This window comes from Seriola lalandi, unplaced genomic scaffold, assembly GCF_002814215.2.
Source record: "Seriola lalandi dorsalis isolate HSWRI2012SDOR001 ecotype SW California unplaced genomic scaffold, Sedor1 jcf7180002054954, whole genome shotgun sequence".
Taxonomy (NCBI): domain Eukaryota; kingdom Metazoa; phylum Chordata; class Actinopteri; order Carangiformes; family Carangidae; genus Seriola; species Seriola lalandi.
The window spans coordinates 1,963,953-1,986,734 of record NW_019525505.1 but is presented as its reverse complement, the minus strand read 5'-3'; the positions used below and the strand labels follow the sequence as shown (position 1 = coordinate 1,986,734).

Sequence of the window (22,782 nt, the reverse complement as noted above, 5' to 3'; positions counted from 1 at the left end):
TATCTTTATTGTCTAAATCTGTAAAGTTTTTCACTAAGTTTTGTCTCATTAATGTGAAAAGTTAGGAAGGTTATCAAGCTAATAATATATAAACATACACTTTACATTTCAAAGGACAATATTGTACTTTCTTATCCCACTAGATTTACTTCAAAGCTTTTGTTATTTTGCAGATTCATCAAATTAATACAAAATTTAAACAAATTAATACAAATAACATATAAACCATGATGTATTGTTCCCAGCAATACATAAAGTAGACCTAATCAATGTATATCAAGTATATTCATGCTAATACATTTATATTTTTAATGAAGTAAAATTTGAATTTGAATGCAAATGACTTAAATGTTAAAACAATAAAAAACAATAAAACAATAAAAAAATAAAATAAAATAAAAAACAGTGAAAGACAAAAATAAAATGCATTTCTGTACACATTTAACATTACGGATTAATGAAACCTTGTTCGGATGTTACACAATGAGGCGTTGCATGAATTTCATCCAATCAACATGCACAATAATTGACAGAGCAGTCTGACAGCCAATCGAACGCGGTGTCTTCCAGCTGGTGGGTGGGGCTTAACCGTGGTACCAGAAAGGAGGCGGGGACACTCTCTTTCCTGGCCGATTACGCTGCGGTGTCAGCAGGACTGCGTGGACAGACTTTAATAAAGTTTCTGCCCTGGTGGTTTCCCGGTCCAAACATGGCCCCCAGCGCGCAACTGAAGGAGGCTATAGCCGATGTGCAGGAGGGGATCCGTGCCATTCTGCTCGGACCACCCGGTGCCGGGAAGGGGACTCAGGTAAACTAGCGGAGCTAAGAGTTAGCCGTTAGCCGTTAGCTTGGGAAAACAGTAGTGTAAAGCGCATGGTCGGTATTGATACAAGCTAAAGCTAATGCTAACCTACCTGGCTTTACCTGCTGGTTCTGTTTATGACTTCAGGTACACGATAAAGTAAACTACCATAACAACCTCCCTAAAATCTGAGACATTTAGAAATTAGTATGTACGACATTTTTTTAATAGTTTCATGATCAAGTTAATACGTTAACACCTGGTCAGTGTTTGTATTCAACTTGTACCATCTACACTATACAGCGCAAGATTAACTACGCCGAAGCTGCATTCCGGTTCGGTTCCGTCCGGTTTCACTGATCTGAAGCTGTCACTCCCCCTCTCAGTCCAGATCGGCCAAGTTTAAGTTGACTGGGTTTTGAACTAGACCTGGTCTAATGTGTTTTAGACAAGACTAAAACAATTACCTTTTTTAATTTTTCTTTTTTCTTTTTCACAATTGGAAAAGTTTTCACAAATCTGAATCTGTGTTTTAAACTGTCTTTACCTTATCCTTGTTAATTTGGTCTAGATATAGAAAGTCTAAGTCTCATGTGGTCTATACAGAAAAAATGCAGTGACATCACATTTTTTTTGTGTTTTTCACAATTAAAATTAAAGTTGAATAAATCTGAAAACGTGTTGGTGAAAGAGTCTTTACCCTCTGCTCTGTCAATGTAGTCCAGATTTGACAAGAGTCATTTTTTTAATCCAGCCCTGGTCTGATGTGATCAGGCCTCTCCCTCTCTAATCTAATCCAGTTTTGGCAAATCTAAGTATGGTGGGTTTTATTTAAACCAGGTCTGATATGGTCTAGATAGAAAAAAGCAGTAAAATTGTCCTTTGTCTATTTTCACAAATAGAGTAAAGATTTCACAAATCTGAAACTGTTCTCAACAGTTACAGGACTCTACTTATTAATCAAGTCCAGATTTGATAAGTGTAAATGTGGGTTTTTAAGGTTAGACTTCTGTTGTTTACTTGATGGAGCAAACACAATGAAATTGCCTCTTTTTTGAATGAAAGATTTCACAAAGTTGAAAGTGAGTTTTACAGTGTTAAGGCTTTAACTGGGTCGTCTAGCACATTTCACCAGTGGAACAAAATATGGAGATTTTGTTATATGTTTACCTTACCTGCTGAATCGAAAGCAAACTTCAGGGCTGTGTAAAATTAAAGGTAATTGCTTGCTGTCAATTATTGCTTAATCCGTTGATTTAATCAGTGTATAAAAAAGTTGTTAATGCTTTTCACGTTACAAAAGCCTGATATGATTTATTGGTATTTATTTGATAAATGATAGCCAGCCAGTCAACTGGTTGAGCAGTCTTTGCTGCATTATTAGTTGTTCGTTTCCAGGAACAAGGTTTTACTTTGAGCTAAAATGCCAAATATTCCCTCGTTCCAGCTTCTCTTATGTGAGAATTATCTGCCTCTCTCTGTTTTATATAATTATAAACTGAATATCTTTGGGTTTTGAGCTGTTTCTAGGACAACATAAAGAATCTGAAGACGTCAAATTGATAGGTATCTTGTGCTCTTTGACGTATCAACAAAAAAAAAAAACATAAATCCAAAAGATTGATTAATAATATTCAAAGCAGCTGCCAGCTGGAGTTTTGCAATGTCTACTGAACTGGCATATGACGATGTGTACACTGAACCGTTGCAATGGACAATGACATTGCTGATACGATGCAGGGAACTTTTCTGTGACTGCTACAATCTGCTTTTCTCATGAATAAGTTTCAGCTTATTCTTTTCGTGTTCTGAAGGAGAGAACATCACAGACTCTTAAGTTTCATCTTTAAAGAAAACTGAGCCAAAGTTGCACAGACATTCCCTTTCAGACAGCACGTCAGCACAGAAAGGGGGCTGTGTCTAAGAACAGTCACTGGCGTTTGACGTTTTCTGCTGCAGAACGTGAACTTGCAATGTCTTGACAATGAGGGCTTTTTATGGGGGAGGGGGCGAAACCCTACTGTTAGTTGCATTAGTAGTTTTCTCAGTGAGCTCCTTCTCACAAATTCCTGGCTTATTACCAGGACAACTGGATAAACAGATAGATAGATACTTTATTTAGCCACTAGGGGAAATTCATGTGTCCATTATCCCATTGTTGATGATGATAATAATATGCATGTGCAGCATTTCACTGCAGACGTCAAAGGACCTGAGCCTCCTGGGGAACAAAGAGCCGGCTCTGCCCCTTCAGGTAGATGGCATCCGTGTTCAGGGACTAGTCCAGTTTACTGTCCAGGATCCCTCGTCAGATCCCTGTACTCCTCTTCCTGCCGTTCCTGATAGGCGCCACAATAGCTGTGTCATCCGAGCATTTCTGGTTGTGGCAGGACTCAGAGTTGTATTTAAAGTCGGCCGTATACAGGGTGAACAGGAACAGAGCCAGAACAGTCCCCTGTGGATCCCCAGTGCTGCTCATCACTGTCCCTGAGACACAGTTACCCAGCCTGACGTATTAACTAGTTAACGATCCTGCAACCAAAGCGTCATCAGTGAGCATGATGTCATGGCCTCCAGTTTGACAGCAGTGTGTATGTATGTGCAAGTAAATTAATATAGGAGAGGGTATAATGTAGTGCAGTGGTTCCTAACCTGTGGGCCACAATTTTGGTGTAAGGATGTAATTATATTAAAAAATGAATATTTATATATTAATATAAATAATGTTTCAAAATGAAATGATCTTCAAAAACATTCATAATGTTGAAAAACCCCTTTCATTGATCATCGTGTCAAAGTGGATGGCTGGTTAGCAACAGGAAGAATAAAAAGGGAGGAGACAGATGGTGAATCGACAAGTGATCAAACAGGAAAGAGAAATTGATCTTCTGCTTTCAGTCCTGAATGTTCAAACGCTCGGAGGCATTATTTGGCCTCTGTGTTGTTACGGGGTCAGATGTGGGGCCCCCAACATTTTTGAGATATTCAAGTGGGCCATGAGTTGGAAAAGGTTGGGAACCACTGATGTAGGGGAAAGCTCAGGTGGAAGATAACCAGGATTTATTCTAGTCAAACCTGTGCCTCATGTTTTCCAGCTGGTCTTCTAATAACAAGCTAATTATTTTTTAAATGAATGTTAGATAAATTGACCAAACTAATATTCTATTCATAAATTCACTAAAGACAGTTAGAGCAAGCTGAATAGTCCAGATGGTGTAGAAGATAATGAGTCCATATTATCGGTTGTTTGGAAGAATCCAGTGTCACACTCACATAATTCAAAATGCTTTGCGTTGCCATTTTGTAGGAGACAGAAACCCAGATGTGAGTGAAGTGTTGTCAGAGTGACGTCCTTCAGTCTGTCGCGTGACATTCACACACTGCAGTAATCTCAGATCAATCAGATGTGCATGTGTTGAAATGCTCTGGCATCATGTCTGTGTGGTCGGTCTCCTGTTGCTTTAACCCGTGTTGTAATCTGGTCGTTCTTCTCACTAAAACACTCTGTTGCAATTTCCCTGAAGGAGTGCTCTGTAGATTCACTCAGTCTGGAGGCGTTACAGCTGAAACAATAAATCTTTCTTTGTATGATAGTAAACTGAATTTCGTTGCTTTAGTTGGACAGAACAAGTCCTTTTAGTTCTAATTAAGAAAAGTATCAAATTATTAATTGATAATGAAAATAACCTGCTTGTATTGTATGCTACTTGTTCTCATATGAGACATGTTTTGTTGCAGGTGAAGCCATATGCATAATATTAATGTACTGCAAAACCTGTACTCTACCTTCAAAACTCCTCCTTCTCCCTGACAGGACTGTAATTATAAACTATAATTGAATTGCTTAATTGACAAATTAACAGGAAAACCAGTTTTACAGAAAGAGCTGTTCCTAATATTTAGTAGATGTTCAGTTGAGTTTGAAAATAATGTTTGACTTGGTGCATAGCTGAAATACCCTTTAAATCAGTTGTGGAAACAAACTGGATGAGATAAAAGTTTCTGTATCGACTCAAAAACACAGTCATCGCTGAAATAAAACCATGTTTGGGCTAAATCCATGTTAATTTTGCTGCTGATTCATTGTGCTGGTATTAAGGTATTAACAAAAACCAGGACCAGTTCTTGTTTCTAAAGTGGCCCAAAACCAGAACTCCTCAGTCCTCAGTCTGAACAACTTCTTTAAGCCACTGTAGATAAATTCTGCTGCTGCAAACTCTTTGGTCTCACGGCCAAAATACACAAACTGCTTTCAGGCTTTTACCAGCCTGTGATGCAGGTGGTGACAAAACTGTGGGTAGATTAAAATCCACAGTCACACATTTCCTTCACTTGTCTGCTTGGTGGTGATAATGTCTGACTTTAATGTTTAACGATGACTTGTCTCTTTCTCTCTGCAGGCCCCTCGGCTCGCAGAGCAGTACTGCGTTTGCCACCTGGCCACCGGAGACATGCTCAGGGCCATGGTGGCTTCAGGCTCTGAGCTGGGAAAGAGGCTCAAGAAGACGATGGATGCTGGCAAACTGGTAACGTATCTGCTCATCTGCTTCTCATGATCTCTCTCTGTGTGTTTTTTCTTTCTCTGTCCCTTTGCCCTCTCTGAGGCTCTGGGGACTTCACTTCATCTTCAGTCCCACGTCTCATGTTGTATTTGTCTTCAATGATGTTTTCATCCACCAAAACGCCTCATGTCGATGTTAGGAAACACAGACTTGCAAGTTAACAGCTGTAAGACGGGACGCTAGGGCTTTCCTGAAAGATTTCCATTCCTTTAAGTTCAACCTCAGCTGTCAGCAATTGATACTACAACGATGACAAGTAACAGTAAAATCTTATTTTGTCTCCGTTAGCAGATGAGACTTTGACGTTGCATTAAGTGACATTAGCCACAAAACACTTGCATTAGGAGATATGATTTGCAAATTCAGAAACGATGCAGATTCAAAAACACATGAAAATACAAAACAAATACAGCAATGTAAATGTGCTGCAAATAAAACAACGTGCTGCAGGAAGACAAAACAAAAACACGCTGCAAATACAGAAATGATGCAAAAACAAAAACACATGAACCTCCAAAACAAATGCAGCACAACAGAAGTGCTCCAGGCCTCTAGTAGGAGCTCTAAGAGGAACACCCATTGACTGTATATAAGCTAATGCTAACGCTTGCTACATTTTCTTTGATCTTTTATTAATATTGTAAAAACTACAGCCAAATGTAAAAAAAGAAAACATTCCTTTTTATGTTGCCCGTTCTTTCTTCCCTCATACTCTCTTGTTTGGCCCAAGGTCAAAGGTCCGGTCGTAGGTTTTGTATTTTTGTATGTTCATGAATCTGCATCGTCTCAGAATGTGCATCTTGTTTCCAGGGCTTAAAGAATTCCAGCACCGTACCGGATCTCCGGCGTACCGCTGACATGAAAATGAAACGTTAATGAAAAATTAAGTCAATACACTTGTGAGTTTGTTGTGGATACGGTTATCATGTTCGAGGTAATAAAGTTAACCTACCAATGGTATGAGAGGAACGCAGCTCTCGCTCTCAACCTAACCAGACACTGAACCTAACCACCTTTACTAGCCAATCAGAAGCAGAGTAGGGCGGGTCTGGCGACACTGGCAGTGTAGGATCCAGCGGCTTGAAGGAGCCGGGCGCTTGTTTCTGCACGGTGTGCTCGAGGAAGCTGCTATCTGCCCCCAGAGGTAAAAAAGTGGTTTCTCGTAATGAATTGGACCCCGGTCATAAAGCTGCTTTCTGCGCTCTTCAACATATAACTATGTTACCGGGAGCGACAGTTACGGTTATGCAGGACTTTTGTTTACAACAAGAAATAGGTAATAGTTGCCTTCTTGGTTTCACTTTAAACTTCAGTTTACCAGTTCTTTAAGCACTTCAATGTTACTGTATATTTTTATCTTCAATATTTATTTATTTTCCATTCATTATTTATTTCCCAGATCCCATGTGTTTTTCAGAGGGAAACACTTTAACGTTGCTATAGTATTGCAGTATTGTTTACAGTTGTCTGCACATTGCACATACTTTTATAGAGAACAATGGTGCAAAGCACATATTGTATATGTGCAAATCTTTTTTTTTTTTCTTCAAAATAATAATTATCCAGAAGTTTGCTCGCACTTTCAAGCTGTTGCACTGTTACTGTTGACATTTTTAAATAAATGGTGTGTGTGTATGTCTAGAGAACAAAGAACTATTTAAATACAATACAAATACACCAGAAAAGAAAATTCAGCAAATGGCATTAAAAAGCTCTATATTTTATTATACATTTGATACATTACAGTACCTTTACTGTCCTGTGCAAAAGTTTAAGCTTTAAAAATAATGCCGTGAATTGTTTTTATTTGACAAGAAAGTCATATCAGTATTTGCTGTGATGGTGCCAGTTCTCCTCGGTCCATTTGTACACAGTTTTTTCCAAGCATCTTGGACAAGCTGCCACAGTTCTTCTGTGGAATTAGTCTGTCACAATGTCTCTCTCTCTCTCTCTCTCCATGTAATCCCAGAGTGACTCCATGAAACCAGGGCTCTGTGGGAGCCGAACCATCTGTTGCAGGACTCCTTGTTCCACTCCGTTTTGTTGTCATACTGCAGAATGAATTTGACGCCTCCCTGAAGACGTTAAATGATCAATAAGAGTCTAAACTTAAGCACAGTACTGTACATGGTGTCTTGTGCGTTGTGTAAATGTATGTGTTGTGCACAAGGAAAGAGTCTAGTAAAGCAAACAAAAGAGGGTAAAAAGGCTCTTGGCTGTTGTTTGTCTTTTCTTTTGTAGCTGTTAACAGGGTGTTGCTTTAATGCTACGTCCACACTACTGCGTTGTCATTCTAAAACGGATTAATACATCTGAAAACTCGTACATACGTACATATGAGCACTCACGTACACTGAGCATGTGCGAGCCGGTTTAAACAGGAAACAGATCGTCTACTCTGCAGTTGGTTAATTGCATAAAATACTCTGAACAAAGAACAGCAAAGGTAGCTGCAGCATTAAAATACAGAATTGAACTGAACAACAGCTGCTAGCAAAAACAAGAGGGTCAGTAACACTTGTAATTCATTATCATGTTGTATGTTCAACACTGGTAGTCGAGGCTGATGAGACCCAATCAGGAGAGGCCGTGGGTGTCTATGTCATTGTTTCCAAAGGTCTCAGTTTTCACCCATCCAGACAACAACACAACCCAACACGTCCAGCAGCTGATAACAAATGAAATAGTCAAAGTTTTCATATTGACATTTAAGTATTGATTGATTTCCAAACATCAGTCATGCATTTAGTAACATGGAAGAGAACATTCCACCTTAAAAGATGCTGGTAGCTGCCGGTAGCCTCTGAGCTGCTCAGTGAATTAAATGGTTAATTGGTAAAGATGAAAAAAGAGAGAAAACATCCTTTCATTCATTTTTCACTCTTCTGACACTTTCTCTATCTGTGATGTTTTTACACAGAAACATGGCAGTCAGTCTGTTACACTTGGACAGCTTGTGCTGCTGAAAATAAAGGCTAGCTTAGCCACGTTTTCATAGCCTAGCCTGTTAGCTTCACCTGACCTCTGCCTGCACTGCAGCTTCTCCTCTGAATGGATGTTTCCAAGGCGCCATCATTTGCTCGACACAATGAATGTAAATGTATGTAAATGTAAACTTATCACTGTAGGAACACTGGTAACCATGCGTGTGCGCAGGTTAGAGGCAAGTTTACAGCATTAGTTCTCGGAGAAGCTCGTTCATATCCAAGACAGATTGATGTTGTAACTGAAATATCTCTGACTGAATCGATATCGAATCAGGAAATCAGTGGCAATACCCAGCCCTAGTATTTGCATGTGATTATACGGAGATTACATGTTAGAATAATAGTGTGTTGCCTTATTTGATGTTGATAACATCTCTGATTGTGTGTCTTGTGTATTTGTGTGTACATACAGTAATTATATGTGTGTGTTTATGCAGCTGTTGCATAATTCTCTGGCCTTTTCAGCATCTCAGCGTGTGACTGATGTCTCATTGTGTTTTTCTCAGAGCTGTTTGTCATTTTCTACCGTCTGTGTTCATCTGTCACTGATTGCTGCTGTGTTGACTTATATTTATGTGCATCCACTGTATAAACAAGTTTTATTTGCTGCCCCTCTATAAAATGTGTACAAAGTTGTTGCTGTGCAGATAGTAGCAGGTAATGGATGAGATTTCTCTTTGTTCTCCTGCAGGTCAGTGACGAGATGGTCGTGGAGCTCATAGAGAAGAACCTGGACACGCCGGCCTGCAGGAATGGTTTCCTGTTGGATGGATTCCCCCGAACAGTCAAACAAGCAGAGATGGTGAGGACACTATTGTGAAACTACTGAAACTGTCATGTGATGTGAAACAAAACGGTGCAGCAATTCATCAAAGGAGAGTTCAGAAGTCCAGTTATAACTTGGAGGTCTCAGTAAAAAATTTAAAGGAGTAATTTCACATTTTGGGAAATACACCAGTCTGAGTGGTAGAGGCATACAACCACGAGGAAGCAATTCTAGTTTTTATTTTTATTCATTTATTTTTGTTTAATTTCTATGTTTAAATAGGAAAAAATGTAAAAACAAAGTGTTAAGATACTTGTTTGTTTTTTTGCTAGACAAACTCGGTGTTTCCCCTGATTCCAGTCTTTATGCTAAGCTAAGCTAATCAGCTCCAGGTGTCCATCTTCTCATCGTAACTCTCTGTAAAAGTGGATAATCCTGTTTCCCAAAATGTTGAACTATTTCTTTAAATTTGTCAGTTACATACAGTAGATAACAATTGACAATTAACATTTTCATCCAGTGACAGAAATACCGTCTTATAGCATTTAACATTTTAGACAGTCAGCTGATGCTTTTGTGAAGTTTCGCGCTGGTCATTAGATGTTATTCTTGCTGTGCGGTTGACTCTGTGTTCGTCTCCTCCAGCTGGACGACTTGTTGGACAAGAGACGCGAGCAGCTGGACTCTGTGATCGAGTTCTCCGTCGATGACTCTCTGTTGGTCCGCAGGATCTGTGGCAGGTAGGAGAGAGAATCAATTATTCAGGAGCAGAGAGAGAAGTCGATCTGTTCCATTTCCCAGGCACGTTGCCCGTAGACAACAGCGTTTTATGATTTACCTGCTTTGTCTTCTTTTGAGCGAGAAGCTCCTCATTCTGTCGGCGTGTCAAATCCACCTGGGCAGGTAGATTGATTCATGTGAACAGAGGAGTCTGGGACAGTGAGATAATGTTGGAGAGAAGTGGAGCGTGACAGAGAAGGTGGCCTGAAGGGGTTTGAGAGCGCCCTGCGGTGGGAAGGTCACAGGTTCAATCCCCCAAGAAGTCGAAATGTTGAAACTGTCATGACGCAGACAGCGACTAGAAACAATACCAGTTTGCAAACTGTTTTACCGGTTTGCAAACTCGTCAATCTTTTTTTATTAGCAGGTTTACCTGCGTTAAAAACCTGCTTATTATATACCCGCTAATAATGGTGGTCGCTTATTTCACACATAAAAACCCAAAACAAAACGCTGCGCTGACTATCTCTGTGCCACTTCCTGCTCTGACCTGCCTCTGATCTGTTTATATAAGCTCTGCAGGTTGAACAGAAAGTTGTGAGTCTTAGAAGTTAATTGGAAGCCTCTTGTTTCTTTGTGCATTTCCATCTCTGCAGCTCCTCTGCCTCCACAGAGCAACAGATAATGATTTTACATAACCAGTTTCAAAACGGTGAAATATAACGTGCTGTGCTCTGATTCGAAGCTGACCCACACAATGAATAGACAAACCTCAATCTGAACACGTGTCGGTGCTTTAGAATATCTTTTTTTTTTGTAATTGCAGCTCAGTGTTTGTCCTCTTTCTTCACAATAACCGCTCCACATTATCCATACACACAACAACACTGAGCGGGAAATACAGATGGTGTGCAAAGAGCTATCTCTCTGTCCACGGGGTTCCTTTGTGAGGAGGAGGAGGCCGGCTGCTGCATTTTCAAGCCCAAGTAGGACAAGGGCAGGATGTGGGATATGAAAAGGACAGTTAAGTAGTTAGTGAGTCACTGTGGCTGTCTAACCCTCATCTGTCCTCCTCTTCCTCTCACTCTGATTTCTTTTCTGTCCCTGTCCTGTCCTCCACCTCCTCTCGCCATCTTCCTTCCATTTCCCCAGACTAATTCATCAGCCGAGTGGCCGCTCCTACCACGAGGAGTTCAACCCCCCCAAAGAGCCCATGAAGGATGACGTAAGTAGTTTGACGATCAACCCACTTAGAACCCACTTCTGGCTAAAGTGCCACCTACCTAAAAAAAAAAAAAAAAAAAAATCCCCGTCAGCCTGGACATGTGTGGCGATCAGGCAGCTTCAGAAGAATCGCTTTGATTCATTCCGGATGTATAAAAATGTTTTGGATATTTTACATACAATGAGATGTTTCTGGTTAAGAGCATCAACCTTTGATTCCTCTTATTACATCCAGATATTAGAAAGAAGTAGATGAAAAGAGCTGGAGACTTAACTGCAAACCTTCAACTTCATATTGGGAACATGTCTTTTAACATTTTGGACATTCATTGTGTTTCTGCTTGGTGGTGGCACCCAGTGCAGAGAAGTAATTTCACCTTGAGGTGAGAGGGTGATTAGTTTATTGATGGGAATAAAAGTTTTTACAAGGTGATGACAGATCAAGGTTTAAAGACACGTCTCAGGAAATGATTAAACTCCTATTGAATAAAACAGAGCAAAAGTGACTGAGGCTGTTGTTTGGACTATACACCAACTACATTTATAATGAGATGCTTTCAGGTTTTAGCAGATTATAACTGATCAGTCACATTACGTGATCACTCATTTTTAAAACGCATCTCTTTTCCTACGTTTCCTCCTCCCGTCCGCACAACTCCAGAGTTATCAAGCCATGAAAATGTAGACTTTTGGCTGCTTAACCCGTTTTTGTTTGAAAACTCCTCGGTGGTCAGGACCAACAAAAAGACCAAACGGAAACAATAACGTCGACACCCACAGCCGCTCCCTGATGAGGTCTTAAACGCGTCGTCTACCTGTGGTGAAAGCAACATAATGAATCACAAGCGTCACTGACCTTGTGTCTTTGCTAGCAGCTGTTGTTCAGTTAAATTCTACATTTTAACGCTAAAAATGTCTTAAAACATAAACACATTTTTACAAAAGATTTACAGTTAATCAGCATGACTTACATCAATTACATTCATAATCTTTAGATACATCTTCAGGCCTTAATAAACATGGAGATCTAATATATAAATATAAAAGTAATAGAAGACAATGCATTACACACCATCCATTAAGTATTTGACAAATGAATAAGATTATAAGAGTGGGAACCTTCCTTTTTGTTCAGCTCCGTCCTGAGTTGGAGGGAAAAGTAGAGTTGGACATCCCAGTTGGTCTGTGACATGTGAGGCAAAACTCATCAGACATGGAGAGAAGAGTGCAAGCAGCCTTTGGGTGTAGCTTGTCTGAAGGAATGTGATCATCAAACAATTACCAACCCTGCTAAATATTTTCTTGATGGACAGGTGAACTTTAAAGGAGAAGGTGTCTGCGCTCAAACGTAGGATTTGTAGGATCCAGGAAGTGTATTTGAAGAGTGGAACAGGTTCTGTGTAATGCCACATAAAATAAGAGTGTGTGTGCGCAAAGTGCAGTAAACATAAAGGAATTTGTTTTCATAGTGTTTGTGCAGAGACGTATTGATGACTAGCAAAGAAATGCTGCAAACCAGCGTAAGATGTTGATCCCATCAAAGCTGCCTTTCAGACATAATATTTAGCTTTTGTTATATCTGAGTAATTTATTAATTAGGAAGTTTCTCTCAGACTGTGCCAGTACTCTACATTCATGTATGTAGAAGGGGCAGGGACTTGTAGACAGTATATTAGCCTGCGAGCTAACAGTCTTAGTGTTGAATGAAATAAAGCAGAAATGTCGTCAGATTTCAGGTCAGGTTCTCGTCTCAGATTCAGCATCATCACTTGGTTTCTGAAGACAAAGCCCGGGTTTAGATCTCAGTTAAGACCTGTGCAGAGTTTTACTCCACAGTTTGTCCTTTTGATCTGTTTTCTGCCTCTGCAGATTTCTACAAACAGCAGCAGAGCAGAGAGACTTAAAGTTCAGGACGCCCTTGTCTAACTTCCTCTCCTCTGGTTTAGATACTTAAACTCAGAGTGTTTTCTGATGCAGAGAACTGATCTGATACCAGTGGTCTCTTTCTTCTAAATTTAAAACTGTTTGGAAAGTGTTGGGGTCATTAATTTAAGGTAACATGGGGAACTGGTGGGCAGAACATTAAATATTACAGTAACAGGGACAAGGAAATTGTATTTAATGGGCATCGGTCTGACTGATACCTGATCCGATTTTCAAGGTCAGTATTGGCGCCGATCTGATCCGACAGGCTGGATGTTCTTTACTCTTAGTGTTAAACCAAGTGGCTCACCTGCAAACAAAGCACCACTCGCGGCGACATACAGTCCCCGGGTTTAGAAAGGAAAGGCTGCGAGCTTGTCTGAGTGCCAGAGGCAGACAACCAGAAGCAGGTGATTCTAGTTCTTTCTTCTTTCTTCTGTACTTCTCTCCCTTTGTCCCTCCTCTCATGTCTCTCCTGTCGTCTTTTCTACACTCAGGTGACAGGTGAACCTCTCATCCGCCGCAGCGACGACAACGAGACAACGCTGCGCTCCCGTCTGGATGCCTACCACCGGCAGACGGTCCCTCTGGTGCAGTACTACAGCGCCAGGGGCCTCCATACGGCTATTGACGCCGCCCAGAAGCCCAACGTCGTCTTCGCCTCCATCGTAGCTGCCTTCTCCGCTGCCACGGAAACCGCCGCCCGTGTCACCGCCTGTAAAGACCAAGTGTTCTTCATTTAAAACCCCCTTTTCCTTCCTTCCTTCAAGTCCCCTCCAACGGGCTCTTTTTTCCCTCAGAGGTGGAGATTATACAAGAGTTGATCAAGTGTCACAGTGGCAACAAAATGTAACTCTGTGAGGTCTAGACGTGGAAGATGGAGACTCAGAGCGTCATCAGCTATTTCAAGAAATTCACCGTGTTCCTAAAAGATCCCTGTTGTAGAAACAGAAAGGATTTAAAGTCTAATTAAAGATCCAGTCTAATAGCGAGAACATGCACCACGCTGCTGCCGCCTTTAACCTTAGAGAAATGAAATTGAAGGTTTTGACGTGGAGCAGAGCAGATGCTTTTCACCGGAAGGTGTTAGAACATATTGATGTTTGTTACATGTTGTTTGCCGTAGCTGGACGAGGTTTGCTCTTGTTTAGTCGATGGCTTGGTCCTTTTCCCTTCCTGTAGTCTTTGATTCTCGTGCTCATACAGCAGATCTCCAGTTTTTAATATCCAGTTATATTTTCTTTTACTTCTCTAAAGTTGGAAACACGTGAGAAGCATCAGACATGCACTGTCCAACCTGCCTTTCATTTTGAGTTTCCTCTGACATCCTCAAATCAGATTTGATTTGTAGCAGTGAGAAAAAAACAGTATTGACAGTATTGAGGGAAAGAACATGATGCATGAAGGCTAAGTTTTAATTATAATTATATATATATAATTGCTCGATTGTGGCAAAAATTATAATCAAGATTATTTTTATCAATATTGAGATCATGATTATTTACTACAATTACTCATTGAATTTGGAAACACCATGTATTTATTTAACTTTAAAAAAGTTTTTCTTTTTAAAAAATTAGATAAATAAAACACACACATATAAATACATATATATATTAATAAAAATTAATTATTTCATAATAATTAAGATCAACTATGTTGTAACATTACTGTACTTCCACAACCTACTGAAAACTACTAAACATATATTTAATATATAAAACTAATAAATGAAAATAAATTAGGCCAAAATAAATGAGATCAAATATGTTGTAGTGCTCTGCACCAATGTACTGAAAACTCCAAAACATATAATCAACATTTTGGTAACTATATTCAGCATATTCCGCTCAGTAACTCAATCCAAGGAAAGTAAAGGCTGGTCCGACTCAAGATGATGCGCTCCTACAGACGTTACTAACATACGCCGAGACGTAACCAGGAAGTGAATAGGTGGATGGTTTTTGTAGGTGGGATGTAATTTGTTGTATCTCGATTACATTGTTTTCCTAATTGTTGAAATACAAAACCGTAATTAACATAAAATTAGATGAATTGCCCAGCCCTAGTTTTAATTGTGATCTAAATCGGGTTTTCAAACTGTGAGGCGTTCCTCCCTGGGGGGGGTACAGAGGGAGCGATGAGGTGAAAATAATGCTAGGGGTGAAATGGGTAGGAACACAGCGTGCTCTGAAAACAGGATGTGAGTTATTGTAGTTTGTTCTGCTGATCTGTCCGGCTTATCACCACGGTCAGCAGTAGGAACTGTAGCAGTGATTGTGACACTCAGCATTGAGGCTGTTAAGGTGTTTCCAAGAATGGCTTCTAACTCCATCAAATCTAAACACACAGACGTGATGTTTTAGATTCAGTGTGACTAAACACTTTGCAAAGAGAGTCTTATCTCTGATCCCATAAATCGACTTAGGAATCATAGAAAAGAAAACAATATTGATTCTCAGTCAAGTTCTGCAGGTAGAAAGACAATGTTAAGTTTTCTGCAGTATCATAGTAATCAAGTGATATTTATCTGTACATACAGGGTTATGTTGCAAACAGGAACTGCTAAATGTTACAGTAATTGAGGAGAGGAGTCCACAGTGTCACGCTTTGAAAACTCCAGGGTCCAGATGCATAAAACTCGACTACTGCGCAGATTCATGAGTAAAACTATTTGAACGCACATAAGCCGTGCGTTCACGTGGTTCCACTTTATAAACCTCGCTCATTAAATTGGGCGCACATGCACCAGCCTCATTTCCACTCCCACGATTAACCATAAATGGATGAAGATACTCCCTTAATCAATCAGTTTGCATTAAAAAAAAAAAACACTGTCTTTGCCAGAAGTTATGAGACACATTTACATATACACATATTTTGTATTTTCACTTCACCGTGACTTGGATCACTTTGGAAAACTGTGTGTTCACGTGGTCGAAGGAATGCCTGAGGTGACACATTCTGTGTTTCTAAATACCACTATATGTGCGGGAAATGGCGTTTGTATTGTTATTGTGTGTCCGCATCATTTATGCATCTGGTTCCAGGTCATCATCAAGATGAGGAAGTCATTCATAAGAAAATGTTTCCTGTCACAGCAGCAGGTCTCAGTGCTGCTGATGCTTCATTCTCAGACCTCTATCTCACTACAGTAATGACACGGAAGTTCAGATGTTATGCCGCATACTGTGTCCGGTAGAGATGTTTACTCAACCTTTCACCTCGGACACACTACCTCATTTATTTTATTTATTTATTTATTTATTTTTTTGTCCTCTCCCTCCTGTTTCTGCTGCTCCCAAATGTGTCGTTTTACCTCCTCTTTGTTCCAGTGGTTTTCACTTTCAGGACTTACTTTCTATGTTTTGTTCCACATGAACATTGTTGATTCATATTTACTGGCACTTTGGGAGCTGTGGGAAAAAAAGTCTGTATCTTAAATTATCAACAGAAGTGATGATTTTTCCTCTATAACTGACATGGCCTCTGGATCTTCCCGTCCCATCAGGCTCCTGGGTGCTTGTCCTCGAGTCCTCTGTTCCTCCTTGACCTATTAGTTTCCTCCCTGCTCTGTAGTCACCTGGTGTCTGTGTTCAGTGGAAACATCTTGCATGCAGACTGTGTTACCTGCACTTTCCCTTGAATACTGATGTGTTTCTATTCTCTCGGGGCTGTTGTGATGAAAAACAATGGCAGATGTTCAGCATTCCCAGTAGGCAGATTTCAGACTTTTATTCAGCACAATGAGACAATTTCATGCTAAATTTCCTTAATATTCTGTTCTGTGCTCAACAACGTCTTCAGTTCCTTTTTTTTTTTTATTTGTGACTTTGTGAAAACAGTGAATGTATACATTTCTGTTTGTTTATGATCGCCCTAAAGGAATGTGACTTTTAAATGTGCACTTTAAAGTGAATGCTGGTGACCTCATTGCACTGAGATGGACAGCACTCTTCTTTCTTTTCTTTTTTTTTGTTATGTTTTGTGTCCGTTGCTCCTGACGGTTTCAGCATTTAAATGACCAAAAAGAAAGTATCATTAGTCATGGCTTGTTGCATTTTCTCTGTAATTCACCCAAAAATTTTCTTCCCCTCACCCTCTCTTTCCCTTCTCTTCCAGCTGGTTGAATCCTGAGCTGCTCCATTTCCACCAAGGCGAAGGATTGGAGCTGGAAAAAGAGCTCGGGTGGGTGGACAGATGGAGGGACGGGGTGTAGGGTCAGACAATGAGGGGGGGGGGGGCATTCCTTAAGACTTCATGTAAGTTGAGGATAATTGTGTGGTGCGGTTGTCAGCAAATTTCTTTTGAGCAAAGCTGTCTCTTTGTCATAGTAATCATGTTTCCCCCTCCAATAAATCTGTTGCTTTTCTAAATTATCACCCTTTGTGTGCATTATTTTTTATTTTTTCACCCAACTGTCCTGCTGTGAAATCCTTAACCTCCTAAGACCCGAACTCTTGCATGGCGTGCATTTTTAATTTCTCTTTGCTATTTAGGCTGATTGGGACCTGATGAGTGTAACAACAAAGAATTATCTTTTTACATGATGTAGTTTCTGAGAAAAATGATGTCCACATATGAGGACATTAGTTTTAAATTTCGATAGAAACCAATAAAGAGACAATTGAGTAATGATGTGCAAAACTATTTATTTGGTGCCAGAACACAGCAGCATTTTCCTGAGTGCAAAAACAAAATGAGAAAGAACAATTGTGCCCCTTTGAGCAATATGGCTCATTTGAAGTACTGCTAACAGTTGCAGAAAGACGTATGTCTGTAACAAAGTAAAAAACATTCTGAACATTTTGCAGTGTTACTGTTCTAAACTGTTCATTTCAATTTCTGAACATGGCTCATATGTGGTCACCAGGCCCTTGTTGAGAAAAAGTTAGTATTGTGGTCTAGAGAACCTAAAATGTGAGGTCCACATATGTGGACGCCAGATCCTAGGAGGTTAAGTTTGAAAATGTTAGATATTTATTTATTTAGTTAGATCGCCAGTAGCCACTGTGTTGTAACAATGGCTACTCTAACCTATCTAATACATACAATAATGTTACAATAACTTGTTTAATAATTTTGTTTCTTCATAACTCAAGAAACTTTACACAATTCAATCTAAGTCACATATAAGAAGAATAAAGTGGGATGAAATAGCTCCTTTATCCATTTCAGAAAACAAAATTCTTATACTAATCGTTGTGTAATAAAATACAATCTTAACTTAATTTTTTAAACATATTGTACTATTTTCTGATGTCAAGAAATGCCATCATTGCTCAATATTAAACCGTTCTTGGTATAAAATAAGTTCTTCCCGGTGGCAACAGAAAATGACCCTCTGATACCTTTTGCTATAGAATACATGACACATGCAGAGATAATTTGTTTGGTGTTTTGGGGAAAGAAGTTCCAATAAGGGGAATTCTTTATACATTATATTTTGGATTTGCTTTGTTTCAGTCAAGAAATTGCAGATAAGAATGAATAATCTTGGGGCTGGTAAAGAAAACACAAGTTTACTTATGTAACACCTTTTCAACAACATTAATGACTATTTTAAACGACGACTGAAAACACTTGTTAAATGTGGCTTTTGATTAGCTCATTTTTTGTTTTTTTTTGTTTTCTTTTTTAAAGATTTCTCTGTTTTATCCCTTTCTTTTATATTATTCTTTTATATTTGTCAAAGCACTTTAAGCTGCATCCTGTGTATCAAAAATGCCATATAAAATAAAGTTTATAATTATTATTATTAATATTCTTTACATTAATGAGGCTGGATTACCAACTGGACAAAGCCAGCAACTGCTAACACCTCAGGTTTAATGATTAATTCATTACTTGCACATTGTGCTTTTTCCTTAAATAGTTGTTTCATCAAATTACCTCAAATTAACTTGACATATAGAAAACCTGAAGATGGCACTGTTCCAGTGCTGGTTGGTTTCTGAGTGTCCCAGATCAACTTAATGTGGCTAGGTACGGTCCAGGACCAGGTTCTGATAGATTAAAGTCTTAGCTTTGAGTTTAGTAGGTTTACATCCTTTAGAGATTCCACTTTTTCTTCAGTCACTGTAAATGTTATTTTTAGTGTTATTGGTTTTTGAATCGCATCAATTGTTTTACTGACTGTTGGGTTATTGTCATACTTAATATCATTATTTGTATTTTTACTGTTATTTGTCATTATTTATGACGCTATCTTGTTCCCCACAAGGAACAAGGTACCCCCAACAGCTCTTTCTATTTATATTTTTTATTTATCACTGCTCCGCCTTTTGTTTCGTATTTCCCTCAAACACACGTTTACAGTAAACTAGCTCAGGTTCCTGAGGGGCGGGGACAGCATGGGGTGGGGTTTCCGTGTTTTGACGGCGTGATGTCACCGGCCGGGGCTTTCCTTCATGACGTCAGAGGGCGACGAGGCGGCAACCAGAGAGAGAGCGCGAGGCGAGGCGAGGCGGAGCGAGCTGCGGAGATTTAGTCAGAGTTTCAGTGCTGAGCTCCCGGGGCTCAGGAAGACCAGAGGCCGCTGTCACTTGCCAGGAGCTTCCCCCGAGAGGAGAGACGCAGAAACGGTAACGGAAGACTGTGTAGACCCGCAGCTCGTAGATAAGAGCAAGGCAACACGCGGAGGACGCCACGGATTGGAGACGAAGTGGTCGTCGCATCGCATCGCATCGCTCCCCAGCCCCCCCCTACGTCGAAAAAATCCGGACCTGAGCGGGGTAAGTGCCTGGTGGTGAACCCTCTGCTACATGCACCTTTCGGCAGAGATGTCACGGGTTAAAGGCTCCTCTCTGTGTCTGTATCACCTGGATAAAACGTAACAGGGTCGTCTCAAGGAGAGCAGGGCTGTTCGCCTCCATAAACCCTAAAATAACTGTTTTCTGTGTAATTATTGACAAACATGACAGTCACACAGTCTCCATCTGTCAGTCAGGAAGGTCAGCTCAGACCTAAACCACCCAAATTATCATTTAAGAAGGGGACGGTCTCTAACATGTATGCTAAGCTAGGAGGCTGTTGCATACAAGTTCAGTCCCAGTCATGTCTGAAAATAATTAAACTATAAAAGCAGAATTCCTTCAGTTTCATTTTCCAAGGATGTCTGAGAGTTAAACCCCTGGCTCTCCCTTTTAAACTCCTGTCTGCTCTGCCACTCCCTGGTTGTTTGGTCTGAGGACATGCTGTATTTTCCTGTTAGGACAGAAAAACCCTATATTATACCAAATGTGCATTTTAACAGGAAGCTGGCAGCAGAAGTCTGAACAGAGATGTTAAGATATGTCAGAGGAGGAGCTGTAAAGCCAGTTGAGCCCCACAATCAGCCCTCACAGAAATATCATAGAATATTTTGGGCATTTACTTCAGTTTTTATGATCATAATACTCGGGCTAGAAAAGGTGTGGTGGGTTTTTCCAGCACCATAATCTTTTCCAGCCTTGGAGAAAAGACAACGTAAAAAATATAGGTTTTACGTAAATATTGTTGCTGTAAAAACACTTAAAATCTGTAATATATGTGGTAAAGAACCAAAAGCAACACAAGCAAATAAACATCAGTCAGCATTAGTCTCGAATACTGGTCTGGTCTTGTAGATAAATGTAGATAAATACCTGTTAAAGAGTTGTCATGTATATTAGGGCTCAGCTGTGATATTTGTGTCCGTGTGCCCACTTTTATATTGTTTAAAGTAAATTACCATTACCTTTGTTTAAGTTTAGGTTTAAGAATTACTGTTAATATCTTTTTAGAGAACCAGGTAGATGGGAGTGGACATGATGAGGAAGAATGTTTTGGACTATTTGGAAATTAATTGTGACTTGACATCTTACCCAACACAGTCTGAGGTGTAGTGATGCAGTAAATCCGCCCATTCGTTTCTCTTATTGCATTAAAATTAAACAGGGATGCTCTAATTCTACACTGTCACGATTTGATACCAACCCAAGAGCTTGATCGATAGTCCAGGACTTTATTTTTATCCCAGACAAAGTCTGGTAAGTTTTTTTTTTAATAAATATATTATAATGTTATCAATAAACCAAACAATTATCAGCTGATATTAGCTTATCATGGATATACCTTTTTCACACACAGTGTATGTGTGTGAAAAAAGAAGAAATTACAGTATAAAAATGCTCAAGATGTGTTTAGTTTAACATGTTTGTCCACCAGAGAGCACTGATGAATATATTTTTCATTTTCATTTCATTTTTCATTTTCATTTTTTTAAATAACCTAAATTTGAAGGAATCCCTATCCAAAGATTTGTTCATAGTAACCGTTTATATTAAAGTCGCTCCAGATCATTTTTTAATTCCGAAATATCAGTATCGGTCCCGTGAGAACCAGTATTCTGTGACCTAAACTCAGAGTATTGGCTGATATCTAATACATACTCAATATCTGTTATGCTTCTTTGACAGGGATAACTTGTTCACATTTGTTGATATTTTACAAGTACTGTTATGAAATTGCACTGTTACAGTTTTATGATGACAGTGACTAAGATACCTGATCTATTTAATAAGATCATTATCTCCTCGAATAAAATCCAGTGAATCAGACTGATGCAGCATTAAGAATATAGAGTTGTTTGTAAAAAAAAAAAAAGCCTTTTAAAAGAGATTAAAATGTATTGTTTTGTCTGACAACAGTCCAAAATCCAAAGACATTCTGTTTACTGTCATTAAGAAAAGCATCAAATCTAACTATTTTGACTTTTTTGCTTAAAAACCTTTTGCTGATCCATTTTCTCTGGACAAAAGCAGTTTAATTTGCTTATTTCTCAAAATTTTAAAGGAATCAAATGATAAACTTCAATATTCTTTAATATAACCAAAATGGGAACTGTATGATAATAGAAAAATATGGATAATATGTTTGTTATGATTTTAAAAGCACCACAGTTTACAAAAGATGGGAGGTGTGGCAGTCTGACTTTGTACTCTCTCAGTCTTCCTTGTCAGATTTGTTTGACCATTACCTCATCCAGAAGAGGTTTGGGTTCCCGGGTCATTATGTGGCTTGGGTTACGGACAATAGGTCGGAATTACATGCTCAGTTGTTGGATGTACTGTGTCTGTGTCCGTGCATTGTGCTGCTGTTTCCTTTCTGAAACCTGAACTCTCCTCCAGTTTACTACAGTTACACCTCATCCGTGTCTGTGTGTGTGTGTGTGTGTGTGTGTGTGTGTGTGGGGGTAAAATGTGCAGTACAGGGGCTCAGAGGTTTGCTCTTTGCGACTGAAGCGCCTGCAGGCCTGACATTAAACATTCAACAACTCAGCAGTATGGCTCCTGAACGCTCCTCTAATTATAGACACTCCCAGCCCGTTTCTCTCCACCTCCACCTTCCAGTGCATTGCTCTTGACTACTGGATGTACTGTGTGTGTGTGTGTTTGTGTGTGGGAGAGAGAGAGAGAGGTGTTAATGAGAGTCAGTGGAAAAGAGAGAAAATGCCCTCCATTTGTGTATCCGTCTCCCTCCCACTGCATTTAGGACTATAATGTTTGAAGTTTTCTATTTTTCATTATGATGGATGTTATTGTGCTTCATCATGGAGGAGACACAGAGCATCATTTGAATTCATGTGGAGTCTTGTTTCTGAACACCTAATGAATGTAAGTCTTTATTCTTTATTCATTCTCTGGTATCACTTCACAATAAGACGACCCTTATGAAGGATTTATAAATGGTTTATAATTAGGTTATTAATTAGGTTGTTGACACTTTATGAATCATAGATAAACAATTATTAACAAGTTATAACAGTTTTCATACATT

At 39.5% G+C, this 22,782-nt stretch overlaps 3 protein-coding genes across 5 annotated transcripts in view; 2 read left to right on the top strand and 1 right to left on the bottom strand.

The window, feature by feature from the left end:
- The window catches only part of LOC111645591 (C-type lectin domain family 4 member E-like), a 4,756-nt gene extending 4,045 nt beyond the window's left edge, over positions 1 to 711 (bottom strand). The window contains exon 1 of the mRNA XM_087170613.1: positions 638 to 711. Coding sequence (XP_087026739.1) covers positions 638 to 711 — 74 coding nt within the window. The remainder of the gene's footprint in view (positions 1 to 637) is intronic.
- ak2 (adenylate kinase 2) lies at positions 616 to 17,360 on the top strand. 2 transcript variants are annotated; one of them, XM_023394870.2, is made up of 7 exons: positions 616 to 808; positions 5,203 to 5,328; positions 9,043 to 9,153; positions 9,763 to 9,857; positions 10,990 to 11,062; positions 13,482 to 13,701; positions 17,107 to 17,360. In XM_023394870.2, exons 1-7 carry the CDS (start codon positions 710 to 712, stop codon positions 17,112 to 17,114), a joined length of 732 nt encoding a protein of 243 aa, XP_023250638.1. In that variant the 5' UTR covers positions 616 to 709; the 3' UTR covers positions 17,115 to 17,360. The 2 variants fall into 2 exon arrangements, with proteins under 2 accessions (XP_023250638.1, XP_023250637.1); XM_023394869.2 differs by having other exon boundaries at positions 13,482 to 17,151.
- A 2,069-nt stretch (positions 17,361 to 19,429) lies between these two features.
- rnf19b (ring finger protein 19B) overlaps positions 19,430 to 22,782 on the top strand; it is a 40,432-nt gene continuing 37,079 nt past the window's right edge. Inside the window, exon 1 of one of the 2 annotated variants that reach the window (XM_023394829.2) lies at positions 19,430 to 19,718. The gene's annotated coding sequence lies outside the window, so the exon portion shown is untranslated. Of the gene's footprint in view, positions 19,719 to 22,485; positions 22,620 to 22,782 lie in introns of those variants that run through there. The other variant, XM_087170621.1, reaches the window with a different exon arrangement.

Excerpts from the sequence above, each read along its gene's own strand:
- ak2 (XM_023394869.2), top strand. The coding sequence starts at position 710 with ATGGCCCCCAGCGCGCAACTGAAGGAGGCTATAGCCGATGTGCAGGAG. Across the intron at positions 809-5,202 it reads GTGCCGGGAAGGGGACTCAG|GCCCCTCGGCTCGCAGAGCA; the intron begins GTAAACTAGCGG and ends TTCTCTCTGCAG. Across the intron at positions 9,858-10,989 it reads GTCCGCAGGATCTGTGGCAG|ACTAATTCATCAGCCGAGTG; the intron begins GTAGGAGAGAGA and ends CCATTTCCCCAG.